The sequence below is a fragment of the Chamaea fasciata genome, unplaced genomic scaffold (genome assembly GCF_029207755.1).
Source record: "Chamaea fasciata isolate MVZ Bird 193981 ecotype frontalis unplaced genomic scaffold, bChaFas1.0.hap1 SCAF_19, whole genome shotgun sequence".
NCBI classification, from domain to species: domain Eukaryota; kingdom Metazoa; phylum Chordata; class Aves; order Passeriformes; family Sylviidae; genus Chamaea; species Chamaea fasciata.
This window is the reverse complement of record NW_027094104.1, coordinates 4,818,566-4,844,430: the sequence shown is the minus strand read 5'-3', so window position 1 is coordinate 4,844,430 and position 25,865 is coordinate 4,818,566. Positions and strand designations below refer to the sequence as shown.

At 57.9% G+C, this 25,865-nt stretch overlaps 4 protein-coding genes across 8 annotated transcripts; 2 read left to right on the top strand and 2 right to left on the bottom strand.

The window, feature by feature from the left end:
* The first annotated feature begins 1,716 nt into the window (after positions 1-1,716).
* CPSF4L (cleavage and polyadenylation specific factor 4 like) lies at positions 1,717-4,667 on the top strand. 3 transcript variants are annotated; one of them, XM_066200678.1, is made up of 7 exons: positions 1,717-2,031; positions 2,507-2,656; positions 2,915-3,013; positions 3,118-3,211; positions 3,484-3,526; positions 3,635-3,815; positions 4,255-4,667. In XM_066200678.1, exons 1-7 carry the CDS (start codon positions 1,932-1,934, stop codon positions 4,494-4,496), a joined length of 909 nt encoding a protein of 302 aa, XP_066056775.1. In that variant the 5' UTR covers positions 1,717-1,931; the 3' UTR covers positions 4,497-4,667. The 3 variants fall into 3 exon arrangements, with proteins under 3 accessions (XP_066056775.1, XP_066056777.1, XP_066056776.1); XM_066200680.1 differs by having other exon boundaries at positions 4,162-4,347; XM_066200679.1 differs by lacking the exon at positions 2,507-2,656.
* Positions 4,562-7,818, bottom strand: MTNAP1 (mitochondrial nucleoid associated protein 1). Its single transcript, XM_066200852.1, has 4 exons — positions 6,774-7,818; positions 6,361-6,468; positions 5,804-5,920; positions 4,562-5,354 (listed from the first exon to the last, which is right to left on the bottom strand). The coding sequence occupies exons 1-4, from the start codon at positions 7,816-7,818 to the stop codon at positions 5,326-5,328; spliced, it is 1,299 nt and encodes a 432-aa protein (XP_066056949.1). The 3' UTR covers positions 4,562-5,325.
* Positions 7,819-7,944: 126 nt separating this feature from the next.
* VCF1 (VCP nuclear cofactor family member 1) lies at positions 7,945-17,862 on the top strand. 2 transcript variants are annotated; one of them, XM_066200203.1, is made up of 4 exons: positions 7,945-8,114; positions 9,754-9,850; positions 13,564-13,626; positions 15,331-17,862. In XM_066200203.1, exons 1-4 carry the CDS (start codon positions 8,068-8,070, stop codon positions 15,568-15,570), a joined length of 447 nt encoding a protein of 148 aa, XP_066056300.1. In that variant the 5' UTR covers positions 7,945-8,067; the 3' UTR covers positions 15,571-17,862. The 2 variants fall into 2 exon arrangements, with proteins under 2 accessions (XP_066056300.1, XP_066056301.1); XM_066200204.1 differs by lacking the exon at positions 13,564-13,626.
* On the bottom strand, positions 16,466-24,581 carry COG1 (component of oligomeric golgi complex 1). Of its 2 annotated transcripts, XM_066200201.1 has the most exons (15): positions 24,204-24,538; positions 23,755-23,999; positions 22,896-23,077; positions 22,421-22,591; positions 22,192-22,345; positions 21,850-22,060; positions 20,967-21,737; positions 20,585-20,731; positions 19,609-19,770; positions 19,230-19,357; positions 18,706-18,814; positions 18,136-18,245; positions 17,968-18,043; positions 17,579-17,617; positions 16,466-16,647 (listed from the first exon to the last, which is right to left on the bottom strand). In XM_066200201.1, exons 1-14 carry the CDS (start codon positions 24,522-24,524, stop codon positions 17,600-17,602), a joined length of 2,805 nt encoding a protein of 934 aa, XP_066056298.1. In that variant the 5' UTR covers positions 24,525-24,538; the 3' UTR covers positions 16,466-16,647; positions 17,579-17,599. The 2 variants fall into 2 exon arrangements, with proteins under 2 accessions (XP_066056298.1, XP_066056297.1); XM_066200200.1 differs by lacking the exon at positions 17,579-17,617 and having other exon boundaries at positions 24,204-24,581.
* Between the last annotated feature and the right edge of the window lie 1,284 nt (positions 24,582-25,865).

The window sequence follows — 25,865 nt, the reverse complement described above, 5'->3', positions numbered from 1 at the left end:
GGAAATGGGGCTCTGCCAGCGCTGGGAATGACTCCCCGCTCCACAGCCCCTTGGATGGAGCTGGGCTGAGATGGGGCGAAGTGCCAGGAATGGCCCCACAGCCTTTCCCTGAGCTCTCCTCATCGGAGAGAGGGAATGATTTATCCCCCTAAACATCTCCCAGCCCTGGGAGGGGCTGGATGCCCTTGTCTGCCCAAATGAATCTCCCTGGAGAAGCCAGGGGAGCGAGCAAATGCTGTGCTGCAGTGGGGACACAATGGGGTCCTGTCCTGTCACCCTGGGCAGGGGACATTGGGCCATTGTCTGGGACAGGGAGAACAACAGCAGCTGCAGCTGGAGGCCCTGAGCTCACCAGGCTGCATCTGCCCCGGTCACCGTGCCCCCCTGCCCTCTGCCAGGGTCCCGTCTCCCACCTCCTGAGCCAGTGATCCTGGTCACTGTCACCTGGCAGGTCACAGTGCTGGCTCCTCTTGTCCCTTAGGGACCCTGTGGCAGGAAGCAGTGAGGTTTGGTCCCTGGGGTTTGGCCCCTTTGCTCCCCGGGGCTGTGGGGCGGGAAGAAGCCCTGGGGTGACACTTCATGGGCCGCCTGCCACTGTCACTTGGCCGCCCTGATCTTTGTGACGCCTGTCAGCTCCAGGCTCGGGCTCGGCAGCGCCGCGGTGCCGCGAGCTGATGGGGCAGAAAGCGTGTGCGGGGCTGCTGAGCATAGCGGGGACACGGCCCCGCTCCGTGGGACAGGGCGTGGCCCTGGAACACCGGGAGGGAGCGGGGACAGGGACAGTGCCACGTGTCCTGGGCTAGTGGGGAGTGACACCAGCACCGCCAGTGTCCAGCCAGCATTGGCTACAGGCAGCGAGGCTGCACCCCCAACGTCCTCAAACCCCTCAGTGGGCACAGTGACATCTGTCACATGCCCGGGGTGGCACCTGGGCTGTCCCGCAGGCCTGCTGGGTGGGTGGTGGGTGCCCAGCACCCTGCAGCACCCACGGGCAGTGCTGTGGCAGTGCTGGTCCAGTGGTTTGATGGCAAGTGACAGAATGGGAGCAGGGCTCCATCGGCCGTGTCAGCCCACGGCGCCCCGGGCGCTGAGCGTGGCCGGGGGAGCCGCGGGAGCAAGCAGGGACAGAGCTCTGGGACAAATCCAGGGGCTGCTCCACCCATGGAGCCCTGGTCATGGCCAGAATGTGTTCCACAGTGGAGACTGGCACCCATGAAAGCCCCAAAGCAGGGATGGAAGGGCCTTCTGGGCAGCCCAGTGGAAGTGGCCCTGCCTGTGGATGGAACAAGAAGGGCTCCAAGGAGCATTCCACAGGAAGCCGTTCCATGATTCTGTGATTTGTTGGGATGCAAGGTGTGACCCCTTGCAGGAGCCTGGGGAGGTGGGTCTGTCCTGCCAGGAGCTGGAGAGCAGGCCTGGGGCTGGAGCACAGCAAAACCCACCCAGCATCCATCCCGTGCCTCTGGAATGCTCAATCCCAGCACTGCGACCATCTCTGTCTCCATTTAAGGCCTCGAAGTGAGGGGTTAAGCCAGCTCACAGCCAGCCCCAGCCGTGTGTTCTGGAGGAGAAGCAGATGTGGGAGTGGGGAGGCTGAGAGGGGCTGGCTGGGGCCTGGGGCTGAGCTCCCCAGCTGCGGCACCAGGCAATCAGCGCTGCAAATTGGGATCAGATGTGGGCAACTTCCCCCTCTAAATGCAGCCCTCCAGGGGTGCCTGGGCTGGTACTGCTCTGCCTGGGGAGGAGGAGGAGGGTTTTGGACTGTTGCTGGGGCCCAGGGTGTCTGCAGGGACCTCCAGAGTGTGGTGTTCCCTTAGGAGAGCTGTGTTGTCCTTGGGGAGCACCCCTGGGAGCTCTGCTTGCCTTCCTCTTTCCTTGCCTCCTCCCCTGCCTGTGCCGGGCTGGAGTGGGCTCTTCCTGGAGCAGGGATAATGCAGGAGCTGGTGACTGGCATGGAGAAGATCAGGTTTGATTCAGAGGCTAATGTGGAGGAGCTTGGAGCTCATCCCCTGACCTTCCCAGGGGTGGACAGTAAGTTGGGGACAGGGCTGTGGCATTTTTGGCGGGTGGCAGGGCTGCGGGAGCTTTGGGGGTTTTCCTCTTGCTTCCCTCCAAGAACCCCTGGGTGTTTTTTGTCCTGGCTCTGGGCATTGCTCCCTCAGGAATGCAGCTTCCAAAGCTCTTGTGGGGGCTGCAGGGTCCCCAGTGTCCCCACAGTCCCAGTGCTGGGGCTGGCAGGTGGAGCCCTCCCCACCCCAGGGCTGTGCGGGCAGGTGGGGCCGGGGAAGTGGGGACAGGCTGGCTGTGACACGGGTGTCCCAGGTGTGCAGGGACAGGCAGGACCGGAGCAGTGGGGACAGGCTGGCCGTGACAGGGGTGTTCCAGGTGTGCAGGGCCACCCCGGGGCAGTGGGGACAGGCTGGCTGTGACACGGGTGTCTCAGGTGTGCAGGGACAGGCGGGGCCGCGGCAGTGGGGACAGGCTGGCTGTGACACGGGTGTCCCAGGTGTGCAGGGCCACCCCCGGCACGGCGGGGCCAAGCCCGCGGTGTGCAAGCATTGGCTGCGAGGGCTCTGCAAGAGGGGCGACGGCTGCGACTTCCTGCACGACTACGATGCCACCAGGATGCCCGAGTGCTATTTCTACTCCAAGTTCGGTACGAGCGGGGCTGGGCAGCCCACGGAGCCTCCTCCCGCGCCTCCCTCGGGCCTGGCCCGGAGCAAGCGGCTGATGCCACCTCCTGACTGCGGGAAGAAGTGCCACTGTCACGCACTCGGGGTCACTGTTCCCCCCCGCCCAGCCAAACGTGGCTGTTCCCAAGACACCCCAATTCCTTCATCCAGCCCATCCTTGAGCGATTCCCGTTTGGCTCGAGTGAACGTTGTCCCAAATGTCCCACGCCTTGCTCCCGCAGGTGAGTGCAGTGACAAGGACTGTCCCCTCCTGCACGTCGCTGCCAGCACCGCCAGCCCCGTGGGCTGTCCCTGGTACGACCGCGGCTTCTGCAGGCACGGTGAGCTGGGCACGGGGATTTGGGCTCGGGGCTGCAGCGAAAGCAGAGCCCCCACAGTCTCGGGGTGATGGCGTGTCCCTGTGAGTGTCCCCTCTGCCTGGCAGGTCCCCTGTGCAAGTACAAGCACACGAGGAGGGAGATGTGTGCCAACTACCTGGTGGGCTTCTGCCCCGAGGGACCCAAGTGCAAATTCGTGCAGTAAGTACTGGGCAGGATGGGGGGGCTTGGAATGTGGTTGGTGGGGGGAAAATCCCCTCTCTGAGGTGGCGCTGGCCCCTGCAGGGACAAGGACACAAAGGGTCTGAATTAACCAAACCCCACACACAAGTGCTGCTGACAGCAGGGTCAGAGGTGGGTGGGCAGGGGACAGCCCCTTGTCCCCATGGAGGTGGCAGCTCCAGGACATCCCTGAGGGGCTGTGGGGGCAGCACAGGGAGTAACTAACTGCCTGTCCTCTGTGTCCCCTCCAGCCTCAAGGCCGGGCTGATGACGAGCAGCACAGACCCATCCAAGGTGAAGCTGTTTCCCCTGTGCTCACAGGGGTGATGCCCCAACTGCCCCCCAGCTCCTGTGGGGCAGCAGCTGCCAACATTCCCTCCTGCCCCCTTTTTCCCCCCCCAGGAAGCTGCCTGTCCATGGGGGCTGGTACAGCGGGATCTGGCTGCTGCAGAGGAGAGGGGAGGACGTGCCACCCAAGGAGCCACCTCCATGTGGCACCCAGCACCTGCCAGCTCATCTGTGGGACACCAGTGGCTGTCCCCTGAGCCCACAGAGCCTGCTGGAACGAGGCAGCTGCTCCAAGGTGAGAGATTTTGGGCAATGGGAGCAGCAGTGTCACCTTGGAGGGAGGGTGAGGGGCAGCAGGTGCCGCGGGGATTCCCAGAGTGCTCCCAGAACAGCATCGGACTGGAAATTGTGTCTTTTCCTTGTTATTTGGAGCTGGGGCGGGAACCAGCAGGGGAAGGGATTTCAGTGCTAATAACCACTGGGAGAACCCTGGGAACAACAAATCCTTCTGGGTCAGGGGTTTGGTGTAGCTGGAGGTCTCGGGGCGCCGTTTCCACGATCCCATCCCATTGGAAGCGGGGTCAAAATGAACGTGTGGGAAGGTGGCTGATGCAGCACAAACCCACTCCCTGTGCCCCCAGACCGGATCAGTCAGCCCCTGTGCCAGTGAGAGCGGGAGGACTGTGCTGGAAATGCTGCTGGGAAAGTGACTCCAGGGCTCTCACACGGACCAGGGAAGAAGAACGCCACGGGACATGACGGACACTGCACAAACCCAGTGGGGTTTGCCCGGCACCAGCTCACAGTTGGCACAGGCAGCACAGGAATCACTCCATGCCATGAAAATTGGGACTTCCCACAGCTGGCTGCTCCCCCTGGCACTGCTGGCTGCGGGCAGGCTGGGGCAGCAGCAGCATTCCCAAGGTTTGAAAGGGTGCAGGACTGGCTGGTGCCAGGATCCTCGGCACAGGGGTGAGGAGGTGCTCATCCCTTGGGAAGGGGGCACAAAGCACCACGTTTCCAGATCACAACCCAAGCAGGAAAGGAAAATCCACACGGGTTTTTATTGCTGGTGAGAGAGTTTTTGGTGCAACACCTCTGTCACGGCACTACTGCACTCTGCAGAATAAAGAGCTCAGACTTTTAATTCCTGGCTGTTCTTTTTGCCCTTCATGCCTGCAACATGACCAACCCTTTCCCAGACATGTCTGGGAATGGCAGGCTGCAACTAGCACTCCTGACTGTCCTGGTTTGTCTGCTGCAGGCACGGGTTTGCCCTTGGGGCATGACAGCTCATCCCATGGATTTTTCTTCCTCAGAATTAGGGCTCTGTGGTCTGAGCTGCTGCTCCAGAGCCCTTACACAGGTCCTGGCCAGCCCCACCAGTACAAGGGGTGAGTACAAACTGGGCTGGGCCAGCTGTGTGATTTAGAGAATGGATATTGGGGTTGAAGCTCACCCTGCTACGACACTCAGCTACAGCAGAATTGTCAAATAATCTCTAATGACAGTTCAGGACAAAGGGTTGTCCCATCCCAAACAAGGGATCTGGGACCTCTCCTACCCACACAGATCTCCCAGGGTGCCTCTAAAGCTTTCTCATGTCACTACTGAAAGCTGCCTGACCCACGGAGGGGTGACCACAGGCTGTCCCTGTCACCTCTCTGCTACACAAGCCGACCTGCAAAGCGGCCCCGCCCCAGCCTGGCTCCTGCTGCTGGGAATTCCTGCTGGGATCCTGCTCCTGGATCCCCTGCTGCCTCCCAGAGAGCTGTGGCTGTTCCTTGGGTGCTGCTCCAGCTCCTTCAGTGGTATTTTCGCCAGCGGTGCCGCTCTGGAGAAACAGGGAGAAAACCATTCTAGTGTCAGCAGAGGGATCTGTTTGGGGCTCCAGCTGGGATGAGGAGCCCGACTGCAGCTTCTGTGTTTATGTGCTGCAAGGGGGAACCACCCAAACACCAGCAAATCCCTTGTCAGTTGTCAGGAAATGCAGGCAACAGGAGCTCCTGGTGGAACATCTCCTCCCTCTGCCCTGTGGAGGCTTTTCCAAGTGCTCCTGACAATCCTGCTGCTCTCCAGGGAGTCAGCAACTGCTCTCAGCACTTTTACTAACCAAATTCCTCTGCCCACCTAGAGAATCCTGCTCTCTGAGCTCTGGTATTAATCTTAAATGGGGAATATTAAAACAACTTAAATTATTCCAGAGTTTTAATTGACAATGCTTAAACAGACTTTTCAAGTGCTGCAAAAGGAAGAATTCCTGAAATTCCAAGAAAGCCTTACTGAAGTGCTGATAGTTCCAGCCATAGCTGAGCAGGCAGTACCCAGCCAGAAGCATGGAGATTCCAGCAGGTCCCCCCTGCTTCACGTGGATGTATTTGGCACAATAACTGCTCCAGGCTGTTGGGAGAGAAAGGGAAGCGATAAATCATGGGCTGCTCTTGGGAAATTCACTGTTTCCATGCAACTTTACCAAGCTAAAACGTTGGGGATGTTTTGTTTTTTCCCACTGCCAGAGGGCAAGGATAGATGGGATGATAGGTGGGAGGGAATTGTTCCTTGTGAGGGAGGTGAGGCCCTGGCACAGGGTGCCCAGAGCAGCTGTGGCTGTCCCTGGATCCCTGGCAGTGTCCAAGGCCAGGCTGGACAGGGCTTGGAGCCACCTTGGGACAGTGGAAGGTGTCCCTGCCCACGGCAGGGGATGGCACTGGATCATCTTTACGGCCCCTTCCAAACCATCCCACGACTTGTGCTTTGTAAGGATCCAGGCTGGCCACTTGGACCAGCAAGGCAAATCAGGGAAGTGGGATGGATCTGCCCCAAAAGCCAGGAATTCTCACCTTTCTGCACTGCCCCCAGCAGCCCTTGGGGAGAGAAGCTGCAGGTGCTGATCCAGGTGTGCAGCTCGCCCAGCCTCACCTCCATCAGGGGCCTCTCCGAGAGGGGACCTGCAGGGTGACAAGTCACAGTGCTCACAGTGTGCTGTCTGTGCTGCCTGGGGAGCTGGGCTGGGGGATTTGGGCTTGGAAAAGGAGAGGGAATCGCCTCTCCCGCAACGTTTGCAAGAGCCTGACTCCAGGCTCCATAAAAACATCAACCTTTGGCATTGCAGGCTGGAGGAGGCCCAGTTAAACCTCCTTGGATTCTCCTGGATCCTTCCATGGGCGAGCCCAGCAGCTCAGCGTTCCCTACCCCTCCTCCTCCCATTCCCAGCTCCCATCCCAGCAAATCCCAGCAGGGAGACTTTTGTTACCTTGTTGCCCCTGTGCCAAACCACCCTTGGGTGCCCCCGCGGTGATCCTCACATCCTCCTGGAAACGCTTCGCTGGAAAAATCCTCAGCCCTTCATAATCAGGATACAAGTGTGGAAACCACTCCAAGCCCGCGGCGCTGCTGCCGGAGGCCTGGGGCGAGCAGGCGGGCCGGGTTCGGGGCGTGTGGGGCAGAGCCGGGCTCAGGCTGCGCTCGGGCACTCCCTCCGCGCCGGCCCGCGGCCCCGGCAGGCTGCTGAGCTCATGTCTGGATGTCCCCCGGCCCCCGAACGCCTCCGCCAGGGACAGATGGAGGGTCACGGGGTGCGAAGCGGACACGGAGGGATTAAATCCCCCCCCAACTTCCAGGTGCACCCGCTCCTCTCCTGCCGTGAATTTGTCTCTTCCCTCCTGCCGGACGAGGTCACCGGGGCTATTTCTGCTCTCAGGGGGCTCTTGAAGCACCACTGTTGCCTTTAAACTGCTTTTTTTTCCCTTGGAGCTCCCAGCCCCGTTCCCCACGGCTCCCTGGCTCCGAGTCTCCTTGCTCTCGGATTTTTGGGCAGTTTTGCGGCGCTGCGGGCGGGGAGCAGGGCCGGGCTCCGGGCCGGGCTCCGGGCCGGGCTCCGGGCCGGGCTCCGTGCCTTCCCCGCGGCTCCCCGCCCTGCTCCGGGGCTCCTTCTCCCTGACCACCCTGGCTCGGTTCTTCTCGATCACCACCTTCACCCCCTTCCGCAGCATCCTGGGGACATCCTCCACCTCCTCGGGGTGCAGATCCAGGCTCCGGGCCACGTCCCGCAGCGCCCGCGAGCCGCTCCCGGGGCGGGCGGGGCCGGGACCCGCACCTCGGCCGGGACCGGGGACCGGGGGGGGCCTCGGGCTGGCTGCGGGCGGCGCGGCGCCGGCGGGGCCCGGGCGGGGGTCGCTCCCCGGTGCCGGCGGCGACGGCGGCGCGGCCTTGCAGTGCGGGAGGTGCGCTCGGAGCCGCTTGAAGGGCCGCCGGCAGTGCGGGCACAGCTCCTGCCCCGGCGCCGCCCCCGCCGCCATCTCCGCGCCGCGCCCGCCCTCCTCCGTGACGTCACAACGGCGCGGCCACCGCCCGCCCACGCGGCGCGCGCTGCGGCGTCACAATGGCGCAGCCCCGCCCGCGCGGGCGCGCTCCGTGACGTCACGGGGGCGAGGCGGCGGCGGCGGAAGCGGCGGTCGGGGCCGGGTCGGGCCGCGCTGCCGCCCCTCACCGCGGCCTCCGCCCTCTCCGCCGCCTCCCCGCGGCCTCCCCGCGGTCTCCCGCCCGCCATGAGCTGCCGGCAGCCGCTGCCGAGCGAGAGGGGAGCCAGACAGAGGTGGGTGAGGGCGGCGCGGCCTGCGCGAGGGGAGGAGGGCCCGCGCTGAGGGGGAAGCGGCTCGGCCGCTCGGAGCAGCCCCGGGGCCGCCGCGCGGGGACGGGCCGGTGTGAGCGATGGGAAAGGGGAGAGCGGCCCCCGAGCGCTGCGAGGGCTTTAATGGGGCTTGGGGGGGTTAAAGGTGTCGGGTGGCGACGTTGGGGGCGTTCGAGAGGGCGAAGGGACGCGGGGGATGCGGAGGATTCGGCGGAGAGTCTCGGCGGGGTGGGGGAGGACTCTGAGGGATCGTGGAGCTGGGCAGGAGCTGGGAGGCCCTGGGGGATCGTGGGGCCAGGGAATGGGGCCTTAAAGCCCTTCCCGTCCCATCCGTGCCGCGGGCAGCGACACCATCCCCAGCCCGGGGTGCTCCAGGCCCGTCCGGGCTGCCCAGGTCACTGCGGGTGCGGAGGACAGGGAGGATCCAGAGGCAGACGTGGGGTGAAGGGAGGAATATCCCGTCCCCAAAGAGTGTTCCCGGACAGACGGACAGCGTTCGGTGCCGTGATCCCGGGGACGGGGAGCGGGGAGGCAGCTCCGGGCTGTAGGCGGGGGCCAAACCCTGGCAGCTGAGGCTGCTGCACAGCCTGCCTGTGAGAGAGGAGCCGGTTATAAATACCTCCCTCGAGTCTGTTTTGACTCATTCGGGCACGGATTAATTTTAGGCACACCAAAACAGCTCCATCGTGTGTTTTTTCGGAGGCTGACTTGTCGTGTTTGTACAGGGGCGGGGGGGGGGGGGGAAGAATCGTTTGATGTTTGTGTGGGAATTCTGGGCTGCTGCTGGGGATCAGCTGCTGTGGTGGTGTCACAGAATCACACAAGGGTTTGGGTTGGAAGTGACCTTCAGTGCCACCTCCTGCCATGGGCAGGGACACCTCCCACTGTCCCAGGCTGCTCCAAGCCCTGTCCAAGCTGTTCTTTGAGGTCTTCCCTTTATCTCCTCTGATCTGGGAATATTAGCACCACCCCCACCCCATTATGCTCCTCCAAACTTTGCCTCGATGCCTTTTTGAATAAAAATTTGGTTAAAGCTTGTACCTCCCAGGCCAGACAGCACAGGATGTCATGAGAGGGTGGCACTGAAACAAGGAAGAGTTTGTTTTCCCCAAGGTGTTTCCTGACAAAACCTTGTTTCCCAACGGGAAATATGATTGTTTTGGAATGTGACTGGGCTCCAAACACTGTCAGAGGGGAGAGACTAGAAGAGTCATTGTGGGGTGGTGTGAGCAGGTGAATAATTGGAAATGTGGTCACTGCCACTCATCCCAGGGCTGTCCCCAGCCTGGCAGGTGTCACTCTGAGCCCAGGGATTATTTTTAGATGTGCAAGGCTGGCAATTGTTAAGTGAGTTCATTTAGAAGGATGGGTTTAACGTGAATCTTAAACTGATAGGGAACATCTTGTGAGAAACAGGATCCTCTTCCCTGTGCCCCCAGGCAGCAGCTGAGGGGGGAATATGAGAGTGTCCAGCACCTCAGGGGCTGGAGACATCCTGCAGGGATCCATCAGGTGTTCCTGCTCTTTCTGGGTGCCTTCAGAGGACAGAGCTGTAGGTGGCTCAGTGGATCATTTATTTTAGATCATTTCTTTTCTCCTGCAGGAAGAGGAGGAGGAATGGCACCGAAGATGATGGTCACATTCCCCAGACCAAACGAAGCACCAGGAACACTGTCCTGCAGGACTCGTGGGACACTGAGGTGAGAGCCTGCCCAGGCACATCCACTCTCCTTCCCTGCTGCACTTCAACAGCAGCTGGAATATCCTGGGTGTTGTTTCTTTTCGTTTTCATTTCATGGCTTTGTGTTTGAGGTGCTGAGGTTTGACTTAGTGACACCAGAGATGGAAATCAGCATTTCCAGTGAGCCTGGTTATCCCTGGCCTGAACATTGCTGGGAAGAAGTTTCAAATCCTGCTTTGCAGCACCCAGGGAAATGATTTCTGGTTTTGCTGGGTGGGATGAGCTGTGGGCAGAGCTGAGGAGATGCTGAGGGTGGATGTGTCCCTGTGCTCACTCTGCCTGACCATCAGCTTTGCCTTTCCTTACAGTGAGCTGATTATCTGTGGGAGAAAGACAAAACACATTCCAGGCTGGCATTATCTGATTGGAAAACGTGCTCTGATAGAGCTGCTCAGTTTAAACAAGACTTGTTCACTGCTAAAACACTCAAATTTGTTGTTGTTTTTTTGTTTTTTGTTGTTTTGTTTTTTTTTCTCATATTTTCCATGATTTTTTGCAGGATGTGGGATAAACACTCTTGTTTTCTTACCCCTCACCAGACAGGTGTTCTCTTGGTGCAATTTGAGATTTCTTTCCTTAAAAAAAAAAACAAAAAAAAAGCTGATTTCCCAATTCCTGACAGATTTCCTGAGTTCTTGCCTGGGTGAATCACCTGAAAATTCCCTGGGAGCAACGTCCTTGTGTTGCAAAACATTCATGGAAAAGAGGGTGCAGAGCAGAGAGGCTCCTTCTCTGAAGTTAGTGAAATGAATGAAATTAATTTCTTTGAAGGTTTTGGAAAAACTCTTGGTTTTTTAGAGCCTCCTCACTTTGAAGGTGGATTGGAATGAGCAATTACAGTCTGAATTATTAAAGAATTAACTCAATTATTCAACTATTAATCGTGCTTCGTGGAAAATATTTAATTGCAGTGTAACCTTGAGCTCTTTTATTATCTGGAGATGGTTTCAAATGGACATTTCTACATTCCTGCTGTGAGGGAGTGAGAGTTTCCATCTCCTGAGTAAAGAGCAGATGACGTGGTAGGACCCTGCTGGAAATGCTTTAAGAGCTGCTGTCCATCACGAGGGAATTCTCTGGGCTGAGAAGCGCCCTGTGCTGCTGTGTTTTCAGGAGGGAGACTTTCCCTTTTGGGGTGTGTGGGGAGAGCAGAGAGCCCTGCTCTGCTGCCATCTGACCCCGAGTCACTTGTCCCACAGGTCACAGCCCTCCCTGTGTGTAGGGTAGTGAAAGGCTAAAGCGGCTTTGTGGCGGGAGGAGCACGGATTTAGTGTGGCACCAGGGATTGAAGTAGGAGTAATGAATTTCAGGATATCAGGAGAAAGCCCCGGTGGTGAGTGGCAGCAGCACCTTGGCTCGTTGTGTGCACACCCTGGTGTTTGGGCTGGCGGTGGCTCTGTGGCCCTGGCCTGGTTTCCTGCAGGGCCAGGGCAAGGTCACTGCTCAGCTCACACACACTCTGCTCCGTGCATGCACTTGCCTGCTAAAAGCCTGCTTTTAACACATCAAACCCTGGTGTGAGGCAGGGAGGAGCTCTCACTGCTCAGGAATGTGGGCACAGCTTCTCAAACACCCCGTTCTCCAGGGAACAGAATTCCCAATGTTTTCTCCTGATGAATAGAGCTTTTTTTTTTTTTTTTTTTTTTTTTTTTTTTTTTTTTTTTTTTTTTTTTGGCTTGTTTTCTTCTCAGATCCCTGAACTGGGCATGCCCAGAAATTCAAGCCACGAGATGAAATCTGTATTATTCCAACATTTGGTTAAGGACTTGCTGTGCCAAAGGGAGAAATCCTTGTGCTCATTGTGCACCAGTGCTTCCGATTGGTATCGCTTGGAAAGTCTCAGCCAATTTGGAACACTTATATTTCCTTTCCTGATACTTTGCTGTGTGCAAAGGCACCTCTTGCTGGTTGAAAATCCCCACTGGCTTTGGAATGTTGCCTGGAAAAGGGAGAGTGGGAGCCATTTGTGACTTCCAAGAGCACGTGAGGGTTGCTTTTCATCGCCCACCTGCTTTTTGTGAAATGTTACTTAAAGTCCTGATTCCTCTGGCCTGTTTTGGTGCAAACTGACTCTTCCCTCTTGCAGAGTGAGGCCTCTTTGAGAACACAACTTCAGGATGGCAATCAGGCAGCTCTGTTTTATACAGGACTTGGTTTTTGGCAGGATCTCTTCTCTCTTTTTTTTTTTTTTTTTTTTTTTTTGTCTTGCACGTTTTTCTCTGGAGAATGAGGTGAAGGGATGCTTTTCCTTAGTGGCAGTTTAAACCTGGGCTGTTCTGTGATGTTATCCCTCAGTCCCTCAGTTTGAGTCCCACTGCCCATCCAAATCATGTCCAATTCCAAAGGATTTGCTCTTTTCTCCCTCTGGATTGTCCTTGCACCCAGGACAGGCAGCACCCCTGACTTCCAACCTTCACAGGATGGTAACAGATTCTCTTCAGTCTCCATCAGTGCTGCTTCTTGGCCAGCTGCAGTAAGGATGTGCCATTCCTGCTGCTCCTGCAGAAGGCACTGCCAGGTGACAGCCACCCTGAGGTGACAGGAACCTCTGCTCTGGGCTCAGGGCACGGACAGGCACAGACACGGGGCTGGAGCTGCAGCCAGCGTTAAACATTAGCGAGGCAGAGCCTTTGCCACAGAATTTCTCTTCCTGTTCAGCCTGTCCTCCCTTTTCCAGGAGCTCAGCTGTGTTGTTTGCCCTGTCTTTAGTTAGAAATCCATTGCTTGTCCCCAAGTCGAGCCAGGAGAAGTTGTGGTGGCTCCTCCAAGGGGATCTGGCTCAGGGGAATGCTGAGGTTCCCAGCCGTGCTCTGCAGCCTGGGGAATCATCAGTGCAAACCCTTTGCTCTCGTTTGCCCGGGGAAGGAAGCGAGTCTGAGTGTTCTGGCTGCCCCTTTCCTTCCTGAACAACTTCTGCAAACCCGAATTTCTCACAGTTCCTCTTTGTTCTGGCCAGGATTGAGACACGGCTGGGTTCTTGGCGGGGATCAAATCCAGGTTCTTGTCCCCCACTATCCATCCAGGGATGCTTTTCAGTTCTAACTAAAACCAGATCGTGGCTCTCTTAAACTCATCTTGGAAGATGTTGAGAGCAGCAGGGGCTGAGTGGCTCTTTCTCCAGTTCCTGTCACGAGGGATTGTCCCAGATCTGCACCGAGAACAGGACATTTGTTTGTTTTCAAACTTGAATGGTGATGTTAAGGGTTAGTGAGCCCAGTAAACCTTGAGGATGCCCTTTTGATAGTTAAAGTATTCAGAAATATCACCGGGCTGCTTGCCTTTGCCCCTGTAAAGCTTTGTTGATGCCTGCCTTGCTGACTTGATGACTTTAAGGATTCTTTTCTTGTCTGATTGTAGTCCAAATGCGTTACAGAATGTGCAGCACAGCCTGGGGACACGGTAGGTGTTCCATGTGATGTGAGCAACGCTGAAGGGGTGCCAGTGCTAGTGAATCTTTGCCTTAGAGAACTGGAAATAAAGAGGCTCTGACAAACCCCGTCTGTCACCAGCCTGAGGTGTCAGGAGCACGTCCCAGGACACGCTGCCAGCTTCACAACCCCCCGAGGTGCACAAAATAATCACTGCTAACAGCTGGAAAATGTTTGGTGGGGTGTGAAACGTGAGCAGCAAGCGGGGCCAGGTTCTCATTTGGATTTTTACCTTGATTTGCAGAAGGTGGCTGTAACGAAGCTCACTAAGGAGCGCAGACTAAAAGGAAACAAAGTGTCCTGTGCGGTGGGTTTCTCTCCGAGGCTGCTGTGACCCCGTCCAGCATCGCGTGTGACTCTTTGTGCTGCTCTGCAACAGCAGCTGCGCTGCCAGCACCACCCCCAGCTCCTCCCTTTCCTCCCGGAGCTCTCTCCCTCTCTAGATGTAGGAAGAGGAGCTGGTTGCTCCCGTAGTTCCATCTGTGCTCCCTCGGGAATGACCCCGCTGTGTGTTTCTGTCTCCTCGCAGCCCGGGGCCCTTGGCTTGGCTTGCTGTGCTCCCACTGAGCTGAAGCATTTTTGGTGCTTAGCGGAACAAAGGAATTTGTCAGGGTTGGATGGTCAGGATCGATGGTAGATCAGGGCCGGGGGCAGGGTTGTGTTCCACCCCAAACATCCACAGTGCCTCCCTGGGCCCTGCAGGAACTGCTGGCTGCAGTTTGCACCATTCCTGATTTGCTCCAGACAAAGTGCTGGGTGCAGTTTGCACCATTCCTTATTTACTCCAGACAAAGTGCTGGGTGCAGTTTGCACCATTCCTGATTTACTCCAAAGTGCTGGGTGCAGTTTGCACCATTCCTGATTTACTCCAAAGTCCTGGGTGCAGTTTGCACCATTCCTGATTTACTCCAGGCAAAGTCCTGGGTGCAGTTTGCACCATTCCTGATTTACTCCAGGCGAGGCCCTTCTGGCAGTGGTGCTGATGGGTAAATCTCTGAGGATTTCGTGAAATTTGTCCTCTTCTGCTGTGGCCACAAAGCTGTGACTTCTGTGGCTTAATCCTTACAAAAATGTTGGGTTTTTTTTTAGCTGCTGTCACTTACTCTGTCTACTTTTGTGACTCATTTATGGGGTGGCAGAGTAGCCACTTGCTGATTGACTCAGCCAAATATTTGTGGGTCCTGACCAGCAGATCACACAAACTAAAATATTCCAGCTGGAACTAATGGAACCTTCCCTTAGCAGCCCTTCAAATGGTGTTTTATGCCTTTGAATCCCTTATGATGATGATGGCAAATGCTCTTCCAGCCATTCCCATGAAAGGTGGTTATCCTAAATGCTGGCAAATGAGCCCTGGCCTCTTATTCCAGTCAAATGCTGAGCACTTTTTGCTGCACGAGGAATTCTTTGGTGCCTGTTGCTCTTTCACTGTCATTTCAAGTAAACTGGTGAGGAATTGCTGTGGAACACCTCCAGTTAAAACTGCCATGGATCACGTAACTGGGAGAAGAGTACTTGATGTTGGGGTGTTCAAAAGACTTAAATTGGGTGTTGTGTGCATTTGTTTCTCACAGCCTCTTGCTTTGGATGCTTCAGATCTCACTTTAGGATTGCCCTGTAGGAAAATGCTTTGCATGGTGCTTCCCTCAAAGCTCTGCCCTGCCTGCCTGTACTGCCACGTGCAGCTCCCTGGGAATGGTCTTTATTTTCCAATTCTCGGATCACTCCAGCAAACTGCACTAGTGCAGATGTGGGGATGGGGGCAGAGCTGAGGGGTTTAACTGGGAAGGATTGAAATCCAACATCCTGGAGGTCACTGAGCCCCGGGTGAAGGCTTGTCCCTTCAGCTCTGTGACACTGGCGTGGGCAACCACCACCCCTCCGTGCCAAGGTGGATTTATTCAGTCCATCAGGCTGAAAAGGTGGAAGGGAGGGAATTATCCTAAAGGTTTGCTTCTGTGGGGTGAGGAAGAAGTGTCTGATGTTGCTGTTCACCCTCTGTGTGTCCCAGTCCTCCAGCAGTGACAGCGGGAGCAGCAGCAGCAGCAGCTGTAGCAGCAGCAGCAGCATCAACAGCCCTGACAGAGCCGAGTCCAGCCTCAACCCCAGGATTGCAGGATCCAGCCCTGTCTCCTCCCAGCCCTTCCACGAGCAGTCTGCACTAAGCCAAGGTCCTTACTTCCACATTAACCAGATCCTGAAGGAAGCCCACTTCCACAGCCTACAGAGCCGGGGACGCCTCCCTACATGATGACCCAGCAGCTCCCTGCCTTCTGTGAAGGGACAGCACTGTGTAGATTTGATATTTCAACTTCAAAGTTTGTTAAAATGGAATTGCACAAAATTGCCTGTTGCCTTTTCAGTCTATATTTGAAATAACAGGTTAACAGGAGATTGTTTACTTGTGGTTTGCTGCACTATTGCAATGCAAAAGGGGCTTTGAAGCAATTTTTATAGGATTCTTTTCGGGGTGGTTCTAAAGGACGTGGCAAGAGGAGACTGAGGAGTCCACATGTGTGTTATAGGATTGCAAACTGTCCAATTCCAATCGACTGCCTAATCTGTTTGTTAGCAAGTTGTTGCTTTCTGTAAAGTTCTCTTAAGCGTTCCTCTTCAGTTTTATAAGTCTTTTTTTAATTTCAATAAACTAGTTAAAAAATGATTTGGCAACATAATTTTTTGAGCATTTAGAGTTAGTGAGAATAGGAGCTTAGGCCTGTGAGCTCCCACCCAGCTCAGGGTGATGAGTCTTCTCTCATGAGCTTCACTGCTGCAGGACTGGAAGGGAAATGTGAGATCAGAGCCAGGACAAGTCGGGCAGGTGCTGCAGGGCCACTCAGAGCAGGGTGGTGGTGCCTGGAGGACACAAGAGTCTTACCCTGCTCCAGCACCCCTTTCCAGCTGTGAAATGTTTTGTTTTCTGTTGTTGTGTAGCTTGTTTTGGCATTATTTTTTCTTTAATTTGGTTTTAACAATGTAAGGATAGGAGGTGAAAGCGCAGGGGCTCTGTTGCGGCAGCCAGGGGGACAAGGACAATCCGAGCTGTGCCTGGTTCCCGTGACCACACCCCGCTCTGCCTGAGGACGGGAAGCACTGACAATCCCGGAGGTGTCACGGCTGCTGCCGAGGGGACAGAGAGATCTCAGTGAAGACAAACAGCCCGAGCAGTTTTATTGTTGCTGCCTCACTTGGTCATGCCCGAGAGCCAGCCCAGCTTGAAGAGGGACGGTGCTGCCGCGTCCTCGTCGTCGGTGAGCAGCTGCCGGAACAGGGAGCCCGGCCGTGCCCCCTCGTCCTCTCTGGGCAGCACAGCAGCCACAGCCTGGCCCTTTGGAAAGACAAATGGGACTGTGACCATCACAGCAGCCCCGGGGCTCCCTCTGTCCCCTCAGCAACACGAGCTGCGAGGTGAAAGCACAGCACAGCTGCTCCTGCCACAGCGGTGTCACTGCTGGGTTAGTGACAGACACACACGGGGACACGGCACAGCACCTCGCTGCTGGCAGCAACAGGCACTTGGCAGATGTCACTCCATGCTCAAAAAACCCCTGAACACTCATCGAAACCCTCTGAGCAGCAGGGCAGGGGCTGCTGCTCGCAGAGCAAGGGGTCACCGCGTGGTGGAAGCACAGCTGGTGCCCTTGCAGGAGCTGTTCTTGGAGAACTGCAGATTTGAACCTCTCCAGAAGAGTTTTAGCATTGGAGAAGGAGCAAGCATCTGTCAGGGATCCTGGGGAGTGTGGCTAGCACAGGACACAGGTGCGCTGAGCATGGCACAGCAGCTGAGGGGAGTGACAGAACGAGCCAGACATCACTGCACAATTCTATGCTCTAGTCCAGCTGAGCTGTGAGAGGTAAGGAATACCTTTACTAGGAAATTCTGGGCTTTTAAACACCCCTTCTGTGGGGTCTGGTCCTTAATGGCTCTGAGCGATGGAGCAGGAGAGTTGTAAATTGAACATCATCTCCAATGACACTGGTAAAACCAGGTCTTTGCCTCTTTGTCTTGGCTCTTTTCAAGACTCAACAACTTGTCCCAGTTGCCAAGACCACCATGGTCAGATTGGGCTGGTAATAAGTACAGGAAGCACTAATTGCTGCTTCCCACAGCAGTGAGGTATTCCTTAGCTCTCACCCAGCACACAGAGCTCCATCTAAGCAGATGTTTTAAACTGGGAGGAAATGGAGCAACAGAAAGATTGGCTGCTACAGCTCAGCAGCAGGAGAGCAGCAGGACACTCCTCCCACAGCTGGGGTACCTGGCCAGGCCTCCTCGGGGATTACAGGGCAGCATCCCACTGGAAAGGAGTTCAAGCATTACCTACTGTCCTTCAGACCTTCTTGCAGCCCTATTTAATGAGTTGTCTTTGATGCATTGCCCCCATCCATGTAAACCCTCCCTGCCTCTGCCACAGAGCAGTGGCCCCAAAACCACAGGGGCAAAGGGTGGGGGTTTGGAGGGTCCTGGAGAAATCCACCCCATCCCCTGCTGTGCTGCCGTAATGATTAATTTTACTGAAAATAAAAATCAGGTGAAATAACATTTGGCTACTTTCTTCTTTCCCCACAAACTCGAGTGTTGGGGGGGGGGGACACAATGAATACTGGGAAAATACTCCTGTTTTTACAGCTCAGTTCAAACACCAACCTGGACCCTCTCTGTGCTCCTGGCAGTGGACTTGCTCTTCCTCGAGCTCGACATGCTCAGTGGCAGAAGTCCAAACCTTAAGAAATAGAAGAAAGACATGTGGGAAGCAGCCATTCCAGAGCAGCTTCCCAGAGGTAGGAGAATGCCTGGAAGAGCCGGGTGCCTCACCTGATCTGGCTGGATGCCAAGGGCAGGATGTTGTGGAGCTCCTGTGAGCTTAGCGCACCGCCCCTGCTCGTGTACTGGTTCTCTGTCCCAGTCAGCAGGCCAAAGAGAACCTGGAAAAGCACCAGGAGATGCTTGGATTTGGGGAAGAGAAGCTGAGAGGCACCAGCAGCTGCTTGGATTTGGGGGTTCCTGCAGAGCTGACCCCGCAGAGTACATGGCGAGTCCACCAGCACGCCATCAGCACTGAGTTTGAATACAAAGTGTCTCCCTTCCCCCTCTTAACTCTTGTGTTTAATTATTCCCACATCTGAGTCCCAGACCTGTTTCAGCACTACTTAACCCAATTAGTGTTGCTCAGGCTGCAGTGAATCCTGTTAGATAAAGTTCAGCCAGCCCCACATGCAGGGCCGGCTCAGCCAGCTCCTCTTATCTTCAGCTGGCACTGATCACTCTTCCCCTTTCCAAGGATGTGCCAGTGCTTATCTCGAGGCATTAAACAGTTTAAAGGCACCCCAGCTGCCCTGCTGAAGGCGTTTGCAGCCCTGCTCCCTCCTCCAGCCCTGCTCCTACCGAGGTTCTCTGCACCAGGCGGTTCAGGTTGCTGTTCAGGTGTGGGGTGAACACATCCAGGTCGAAGGGATCGATGTGTCCCTCTAGGAAGTCGATGACCTTCTCAATCCTGCAGGCAGAGCAGAGGGCTCCTGTCAGGGGTGACATCCTGGTGATGCCAGCTCTGAAGCAGCCAGGGATTTCCTGTCTGGGGTGACTGAGCACAACAGGAATTACTCAGCACAACAACAGCTGCCCCAAGGGTTTCCAGCTCTTACACAACCCCAGCAGCAGGAACCTGCTCCCTGAGGTAGCCCCCAAGGCTGGAGCTAATACAAGGCTTTAACTCTTGGCTCGAAGTTTAACTGCTCTCTCCAGAGGCATCCTATGCACACAGGGGACCAGCCCACTGGACACACAACCCCACCCCTCCTCTGTCTGGAGGATGAGCTCAGTGTTGGTGCAGTGTCAGACCTTGGCGCTCGCACTGCTTTAGGTCCCCCCAAAGCACCGCTGGAGGATGTGACCCCCGGAATGTGCCATACCCGGAGTCCTGCTTGATCCTGCTGGGTTTTGTGTCCTCATTCTTGGCTGTCAGGATGATGCTGAGGTACCTCAGGTCATAGAGTAACTGCAGAGCCCTGCTCTGGGTCAGGGGGAAGCTGTCCGGCCTCTGCAAAGGGAACAGGCAGGAATGGGGCTCCTCCCTGGCACAGCGGAGGCTGCCCAAGGGGGAATATTTGAGATGCCAAGGCAAAACCAGACTGTGAACTCTGGTGTCTGCCCCCCTTCTGCCTCAGTTTTAGGGGAGGCAGTGAGAGTATAGGGATGTCCTCTTTCCAGCTGTCACAGACAGGCATTTTCTGTTCCAGCAAATGAGCTGGATGTGCCCCTGCATTCCCAGCCCGTCCCATACCCAGGTACCTTCTCCTGCTTCTGCTGCACCAGCTTTTCATAGGCAGCGAGCACCTCTGCCATGCAGCTCCTCAGCAGCTCCTGCAGCGTCACCTTGGGCAAGGTGTGACCACCAACCCTGTTCAGCTCCTGGCACAGGCTGAAGAGGAGGCACTGCACGTGCCACGAGGGCTGGGCAGGAGAACAGAGTTGATTTGCAGCTGCTCTGTAAACTCCATTCCCTTCCACATCCCTTCAGATGGGTGGTGGGAGTGTTGTCCCACTCTGCCCCACAGCTTGGCTCAGGCATCTCACAGGGTCCGGTTTACTGACACCCCAAATCCTGGGTTACAGCAGCTCCCAAAGTCCCAAAAAGACTTTACCAGACAGTGAGTACAGTGAGAATTGCTTGTGCATCTTCTATCACCCCAGACCCTGCTCTGCTCACCCCCTCCCTGGGGCAATTCCTCCCTCATCTCCTGGGCCTCCTGAATTCTCATCCAGCTGCTTTTTCCCCTCAGAATTCACTGGATAAGGTTCACTGCATTTCCCTGTCCAGCCCCTCCCGTGCTGTGCAAACACAGAACTCACCCCAGTCCTGGCCCTCCTCCCCCGTCACCTGCTCTGTCCCTGTGAGGTCCTTCCTGTGCCACCACCACACCCTTGGGAAGCCACACACCTTACAGTTCCCTTAGGATTCCACAGCCCCACTGTTCCAGCCCTGTCCTTCAATGCTTCCATGGAACCTCTCCCCTGGGACTTCTGCGTCTAAATCAGGCCCAAGTCCTCCTCTGGCTCAGTTTTACAGGATCTGGGCCAACCTTATTCATAAACAGTGACAATGACCTATTTCCTTCCTCTGACCCCTGTCCTCAAGAGGTGAGTATCTCAGAGAGCCGCAGAGAGTGTTTGTGCTCTGCCCGTGACACCAAACCACCTCCCCGGCAGCTCAGCAAGTGGCTCTGGCAGGCAGTGCTGGGCTCCTCCCGCAGGCCGTTCCTCGTACCTGCACGGGCAGCCGGATCTTGGACGTCACGCTGCTCCCAGACTCGGTTTCCTCCTGGATTTCGATCTCATCCCAGTTGGTGGCCGTGGCCAGGACAGACCCAGCTGTGTCGAGCAGCAACGTGTGGGTGAAGCGCTGAACCAGACCCTGGAGCACAGAAACGAAAGCTTTGATTATAGGACAGTTCGAACAGGGCCAAGGCTGGCCAGCCCACCCTGCCTGTGCCCTGCTGCATCCCTGCACCTCCCCAAGTGAATCCCATGGCCACCATCCCACCGGGGCCACCCCTCTCTGACCGGGCACCAGCACAGGGAGCTCTCGGCAGCCCCAGCGAGGAAACCCCTCCCCAAAAGCATCTCTGAGGAGGGAAACAGCTCCTTACTTTGGTGACAGCTGAACTCCAGAGCTGATAGGCCAACAGGCTCTGCTGCAGGAGCTCTGCCTTCACCCCCTGCCACTTGGCCAGCTCGGGGGACACCTCCTGGGCTTTGCCCTTGCCCAGCTTTTTGGCGGAGCGCGGTTCCTTGGGCGCGGGCTCGGCGCCGCCCGCCTGGCCCAGCACACAGCGCTGCAGGTGAGGGCACAGCTCGGGCAGGGCCTGGCACAGCCTGGCCATGAAGAGCACGGCGTTGAGCTTGGTGTCTCCAGGGGCGTCCAGCTGGCTCTGGGCACTCTGGAGCTGCTCCTGGACGCAGCCCAGGAGGTGCTGGACGCAGAGGACGCAGCGCTCGCGCAGCAGCCCCTGCACGGTGCCAGCGTCGGCAAAGCGGTCGAAGGCGGAGCGCGGCGGCACCGCGGGCGCCTTGGGGACAGGGTCGTCCCCGGGGAGGTAGCACAGGACATCCTCCAGCCTGGCCTTCAGCTTGGAGTCCAGCGTGGAGCAGAAGCTCTGCACACAGGGAGTGAGCGCCTGCGCCTTCATGGCCAGCCCGCTCCTGGCGAAGGGCCCGCGCTGCCCCACGCTGACCCAGGCCGCGTCCCCGGGCAGGTCCCCGGGGCTCTCCGACCACAGGAACAGGGCCACGTTCTGTTCCAGCTGCATCTGCTTGCTCAGGGCACCGCTGCCGGCTTTCGCTTCCAACTCCTGCAAGGCCGCAGCCAGCAGCTGATTGGAGCTGCTGGAAATGGAGTCGAAGCCTTCTTTGGTCAGAGTCTGCAACAGAACCAGGAGAATAAACCAATTTCAATGTGGCACTTAAACACACCCTGAGTGCACTGGGGGCCAGGGGAGACAACTGCAAGGCTCCCCACAGCACAGCACCTACCTGCAGCCTGTCCAGGAAGAGCTGCTGCAGCAGCTCCTCCCAGAAGGACACAGGCCTGTCCAGCAGGCGCCGGCACATGGCCTCCCAGTTGTGGCTGCTGGACTCGCTGGACAGCAGCTCCCACACGGCATCACGGATCCCTGCCAGCCCCTTCATGCTCTTCACATACACCAGCAGGGTCCTGACTCCCGTCCTGATGTCATCACTGCACCTGGAGGCAAAGTTTCACCTCTGTGAGGGGGTGAGGCCCTGGCACAGGGTGCCCGGCTGCTGGGTGTGCTGTGCTGCCTCTGGCTGGGATCGCCTTGGCGCAGAGATCACGGGGTGCCCTGTCCCACTCACATGTTGATCCACTGCTGCAGGGTCTCTCTGAGGTACTCCTGGCTGATGGGATGCGCCAGGGTCCGCAGGGCCGGCTGGAATTCCACCACGGACTCAGGCAGGTACTTGAACCAGCTGCTCAGCTTCAGATCCTCCTCCAGCACCCCTCCTCTCCCTGCAGTCACAGTCAGGGATCAGCCCAGCACGGGGCACCCTCCAGCCTGCACACCTGGGCAGGCGCAGGGCTCACCTGCAGGGTTCTGGCCCGTGGTGCTCTCCAGGGTGGAGAAGAGCAACCCACAGGGCAGGGCTGGGTCCGGGGCCATCCCCTCGGGCAGGGTGTAGAAGAGAGCGTGGGCCTGGTACAGCGTGGTGGTGAGCAGCTCCATCAGGGAACACACCTGGGCCTTGATACCTGCACCTGCACAGAGGAGACTTTGAGCCAAGGCAGCCCTGCAGCACGGGTCAGTGGCACCGCGTTCCAAGGCCTGTGCTCCCTTCCAGGCAAGGGCTGGAGGGCAAAGGACTCAGCCTCACGCCCCACCTGCTTCCCCAGTACAGGTGGGCTTGGCCCACGCCCTTGAGAACTGTTATTTTTGTGCTGTTTTGCAGTGTCCCCACCACCATGAGATTTATGGGAATCACCCATCCCTGCTGCGGGGGCAGGAGGAGATGAAGGGAAGGCTCTCCCCGAGCCTCCCAAGGAGCAGCCCCGTGGCACTGACCGTGGTGGGGCTGGTTGAGCAGCTGCTGGATGGCCAGTTTCCTGGCCAGCAGGAAGTCAGCCAGGGCCTGGCGTGGGGAGCTGTCCTCCAGCAGCATGATGGCACAAAGGGCTTCTGCCACCGCCTGGTCTGAGCCCGTCCGGCAGCGCAGCAGGGCCTTGCTCTCCTGCAGGATGGTGGATCTGCCACGGGAACCAGCTGGGAGTCACTGCCTGAGCCACGCACCCAGCTGGGCTCGTGTGGTGACTGCCAAAGTGTCGCTTCTCCCAGACTGGCCCACTTATATCTGGATATTGCAGGACCGGCGAGATGGTTTTTGTCCCAGGCTCATGGAACGGTTCGGGTTGGAAAGGATCTACCAAAATGCCGGTCAGTTTCCTGATGGATCCCCTGGCCCCAGGATGTGCTTGCTGGCCATGGGATATTCCCTGCCATCCCTCTTTCCCTGCCTGCAGGCTCTCCAGGGGCATTCCTGGAGCACTGTGCTCCCAGCTTTGACACCTCACACAGCCCAGGGATCCTGCCCGTGGCTTTCCTGTGGGATCCAGCTGCAGCTGCCTCAGGCAGAGCCTTTTGGGACAGGTTAGGAATTCTCCCACTTTGCTGCATTTCCATCCTGCCTTCACTGGGCTGTGTCTGAGCCGGTCCCACTGACAGGGAACAGTTTGGGCCCGGAGGGAACTTTAGGATCAAGCAGTTCCAAACCCCTAGGCCAGGCTGCTCCAAGTCTCATCCAGCTCCCAGGATGGGGCACTGGGACACTCCCAGGGATGCGACAGCCAAAACTTCTCGGGGGTCAGCTGTGCCCGGGCCTCACCCCTCCTCACCCAGCCCTGCCCACGCCCCACTCCCGGCACACCTGAGGTGGCTGGCAGCCGCCACTTGTCGCAGCAGGATGGGGAAGCGGGCGAGGACGGCGCTGGAGCGGGCTCGGGGGGTGTCCAGCTGCAGCTGCCGGCGCAGGTGAGCCCCGAGCAGGTGGAGGCGGGCGGCGGGCAGGTACCGGCCGCCCTCCACCGCCCCCCAGACCTGCTCGGGAACCTCCAGCAGCAGCTTCAGCTGCGCCGCCGCCCCGTAGAAACCCTGGTGGGCTGCCGGGCGAACCTGGAGAGGGCACAAAGGGGGTCAGAGGAGAAAGAATAGAGAGGGGCAAGAAAGAGGGGGAAGAATACGGCATGAGCGGAGAGAAGGAGGGACGGGGAGGAGAAGAAGCTGGGAAACGGGGCTTGGAGGGAGACGGAGCAGGGGGAAAAGAACGGGTCGAAAGGGGGAAAGAGGCGCTCAGCGGCCGCTCCCCGTGCCCCTCACCGTGCCGGCGGGGCCGGGCCGGGCCGCACCGCCGCGCTGCAGCCCCCGCACGGCGCCCAGCAGGCGCTCGGCGCTCCGCCGCATCTCGGCGATGGTGTCGGCCGCCTCGATCAGGTCGCGGTAGCGCTCGCCCACCATCTGCCGCAGCTCCTCCCGCTTCTGCTCGATGCCGGCGCGCAGCCGCCGCTCCACCGCCCGCAGCTCGGCCGCCGTGTGAGCCTCGAACAGCGCCTCGGCCTCGGCACCGCGCGCCGCCATCGCCGCCGCCGCCGCCGCACCCACACCGGGCCCGGCCCGCACCGGCGGGGCCGCCGCCGCCATCTCGGCCACGGGAAGGGGACGGCGCTTCCGGGCGTCACCGCGGGGCGGCGCCGCCATCTTTGTGCCGGGCCCTGCCACGCCTGAGTGCCATTGCCATGGCAGCGCCGCCATCTTTGTGCCGGGCCCTGCCACGCCCGAGTGCCATTGCCATGGCAGCGCCGCCATGTTTGTGCCGGGCGCAGCCACGCCCGAGTGCCATTGCCATGGCAGCGCCGCCATCTTTGTGCCGGGTCCTGCCACGCCCGAGTGCCATTGCCATGGCAGCGCCGCCATGTTTGTGCCGGGCACAGCCACGCCCCGGTACCGTTGCCGTGGCAGCGCCGCCGCCATATTTGTGCCGGGCATTGCCGCGTTGCCACGGCGACGCGGCCAGAGGGCGAAACCGCCGCTTTACTTCTTTTATTTAGTTTATTTATTTAACTGCGTTTTCTTTTTCTTCCCCGTTTCCCGGGGAAACGGCTCGGGCTCCGCGGCCTGCGGGTGCCGCTGTCACTCCACATACCCCGGGAGGTTTTGTCCTCAGGGCCCTTTGGGTTGGGGGGGGGCTTGGTTCGAACAGGGCTGGGGGTGTTTGCCCATTCTCCCATTCCAAAATGGGAGCACCGGGATATTCCCCCCAAATCCATCCAGGATGGGGTGGATTGAGCTTTAAGGACCCTTCCAGCCCCGAAGGCAGAGGCAGGATCCAGCTCCGTGGGAGACGCTGCTGCAAGCGGAGAACGTGGGCTTGGGTGTGAGGTTGTTGTATTCAAATCCCTTAACCCCCCGTTCGTGTTGGAAATTGAGACGGGAAGAAAAACAAGCACAGGTGTTTTGGAGTGATCTGGTTTATTTGCGTGGACGGTGTTGGAGCTGCTGGACTGCACGGCTGCTCAGAGCCAAACTTTCAGTTTGTAGGAGTTGATAAACTCTGCTCCCAGAGTTTTAAACAAGAGGAAACTGCCTCAGATAGTGCCAGGGGAGGGTCGGCTTGGACATCAGGAGGAATTTCTCCATGGGAAAGGCTGTCAGGCACTGGAAGCGCCCAGGGCAGTGGTGGAGTCCCCATCGCCGGAGGGATTGAAAGCTGTGTGGATGTGACACTTGGGGACACGGTCAGTGGTGGCCTGGGCCGTGCCAAGGTTGGACTCGGTGATCCTTGAGGGCTTTTCCAACCTGAACAGTTCTGGAATGCTCTACCAGGGAGATGTCCAAGCCTGGCCCATATCCCACTGCTCCCCCCCAGCTCCAACACACACAAACAACCAGAAACTGTAGGAAAACTCTTTTATTTCCCTCCCGCACCATCCACAGCCCCCTCCCCGAGGCACAGACCGTGGCAGTCGGGAGCCTTCTCTGCAG

Coding starts and splice junctions, on each gene's coding strand:
- CPSF4L (XM_066200678.1), top strand. CDS start 1,932: ATGCAGGAGCTGGTGACTGGCATGGAGAAGATCAGGTTTGATTCAGAG. Junction 2,657..2,914: donor CTATTTCTACTCCAAGTTCG/GTACGAGCGGGG, acceptor TTGCTCCCGCAG/GTGAGTGCAGTGACAAGGAC. Junction 3,816..4,254: donor AACGAGGCAGCTGCTCCAAG/GTGAGAGATTTT, acceptor CACACGGACCAG/GGAAGAAGAACGCCACGGGA.
- MTNAP1 (XM_066200852.1), bottom strand. CDS start 7,818: ATGGCGGCGGGGGCGGCGCCGGGGCAGGAGCTGTGCCCGCACTGCCGG. Junction 6,469..6,773: donor TTTGGCACAGGGGCAACAAG/GTAACAAAAGTC, acceptor GTCACCCTGCAG/GTCCCCTCTCGGAGAGGCCC. Junction 5,355..5,803: donor CTGGAACTATCAGCACTTCA/GTAAGGCTTTCT, acceptor CTGTTTCTCCAG/AGCGGCACCGCTGGCGAAAA.
- VCF1 (XM_066200203.1), top strand. CDS start 8,068: ATGAGCTGCCGGCAGCCGCTGCCGAGCGAGAGGGGAGCCAGACAGAG. Junction 8,115..9,753: donor GAGAGGGGAGCCAGACAGAG/GTGGGTGAGGGC, acceptor TTTCTCCTGCAG/GAAGAGGAGGAGGAATGGCA. Junction 9,851..13,563: donor AGGACTCGTGGGACACTGAG/GTGAGAGCCTGC, acceptor CTTGATTTGCAG/AAGGTGGCTGTAACGAAGCT.
- COG1 (XM_066200200.1), bottom strand. CDS start 24,581: ATGGCGGCGCCGCCCCGCGGTGACGCCCGGAAGCGCCGTCCCCTTCCC. Junction 23,078..23,754: donor GCGGCTGCCAGCCACCTCAG/GTGTGCCGGGAG, acceptor TTCCCGTGGCAG/ATCCACCATCCTGCAGGAGA. Junction 19,771..20,584: donor AGATCCGGCTGCCCGTGCAG/GTACGAGGAACG, acceptor TCTCCTGCCCAG/CCCTCGTGGCACGTGCAGTG.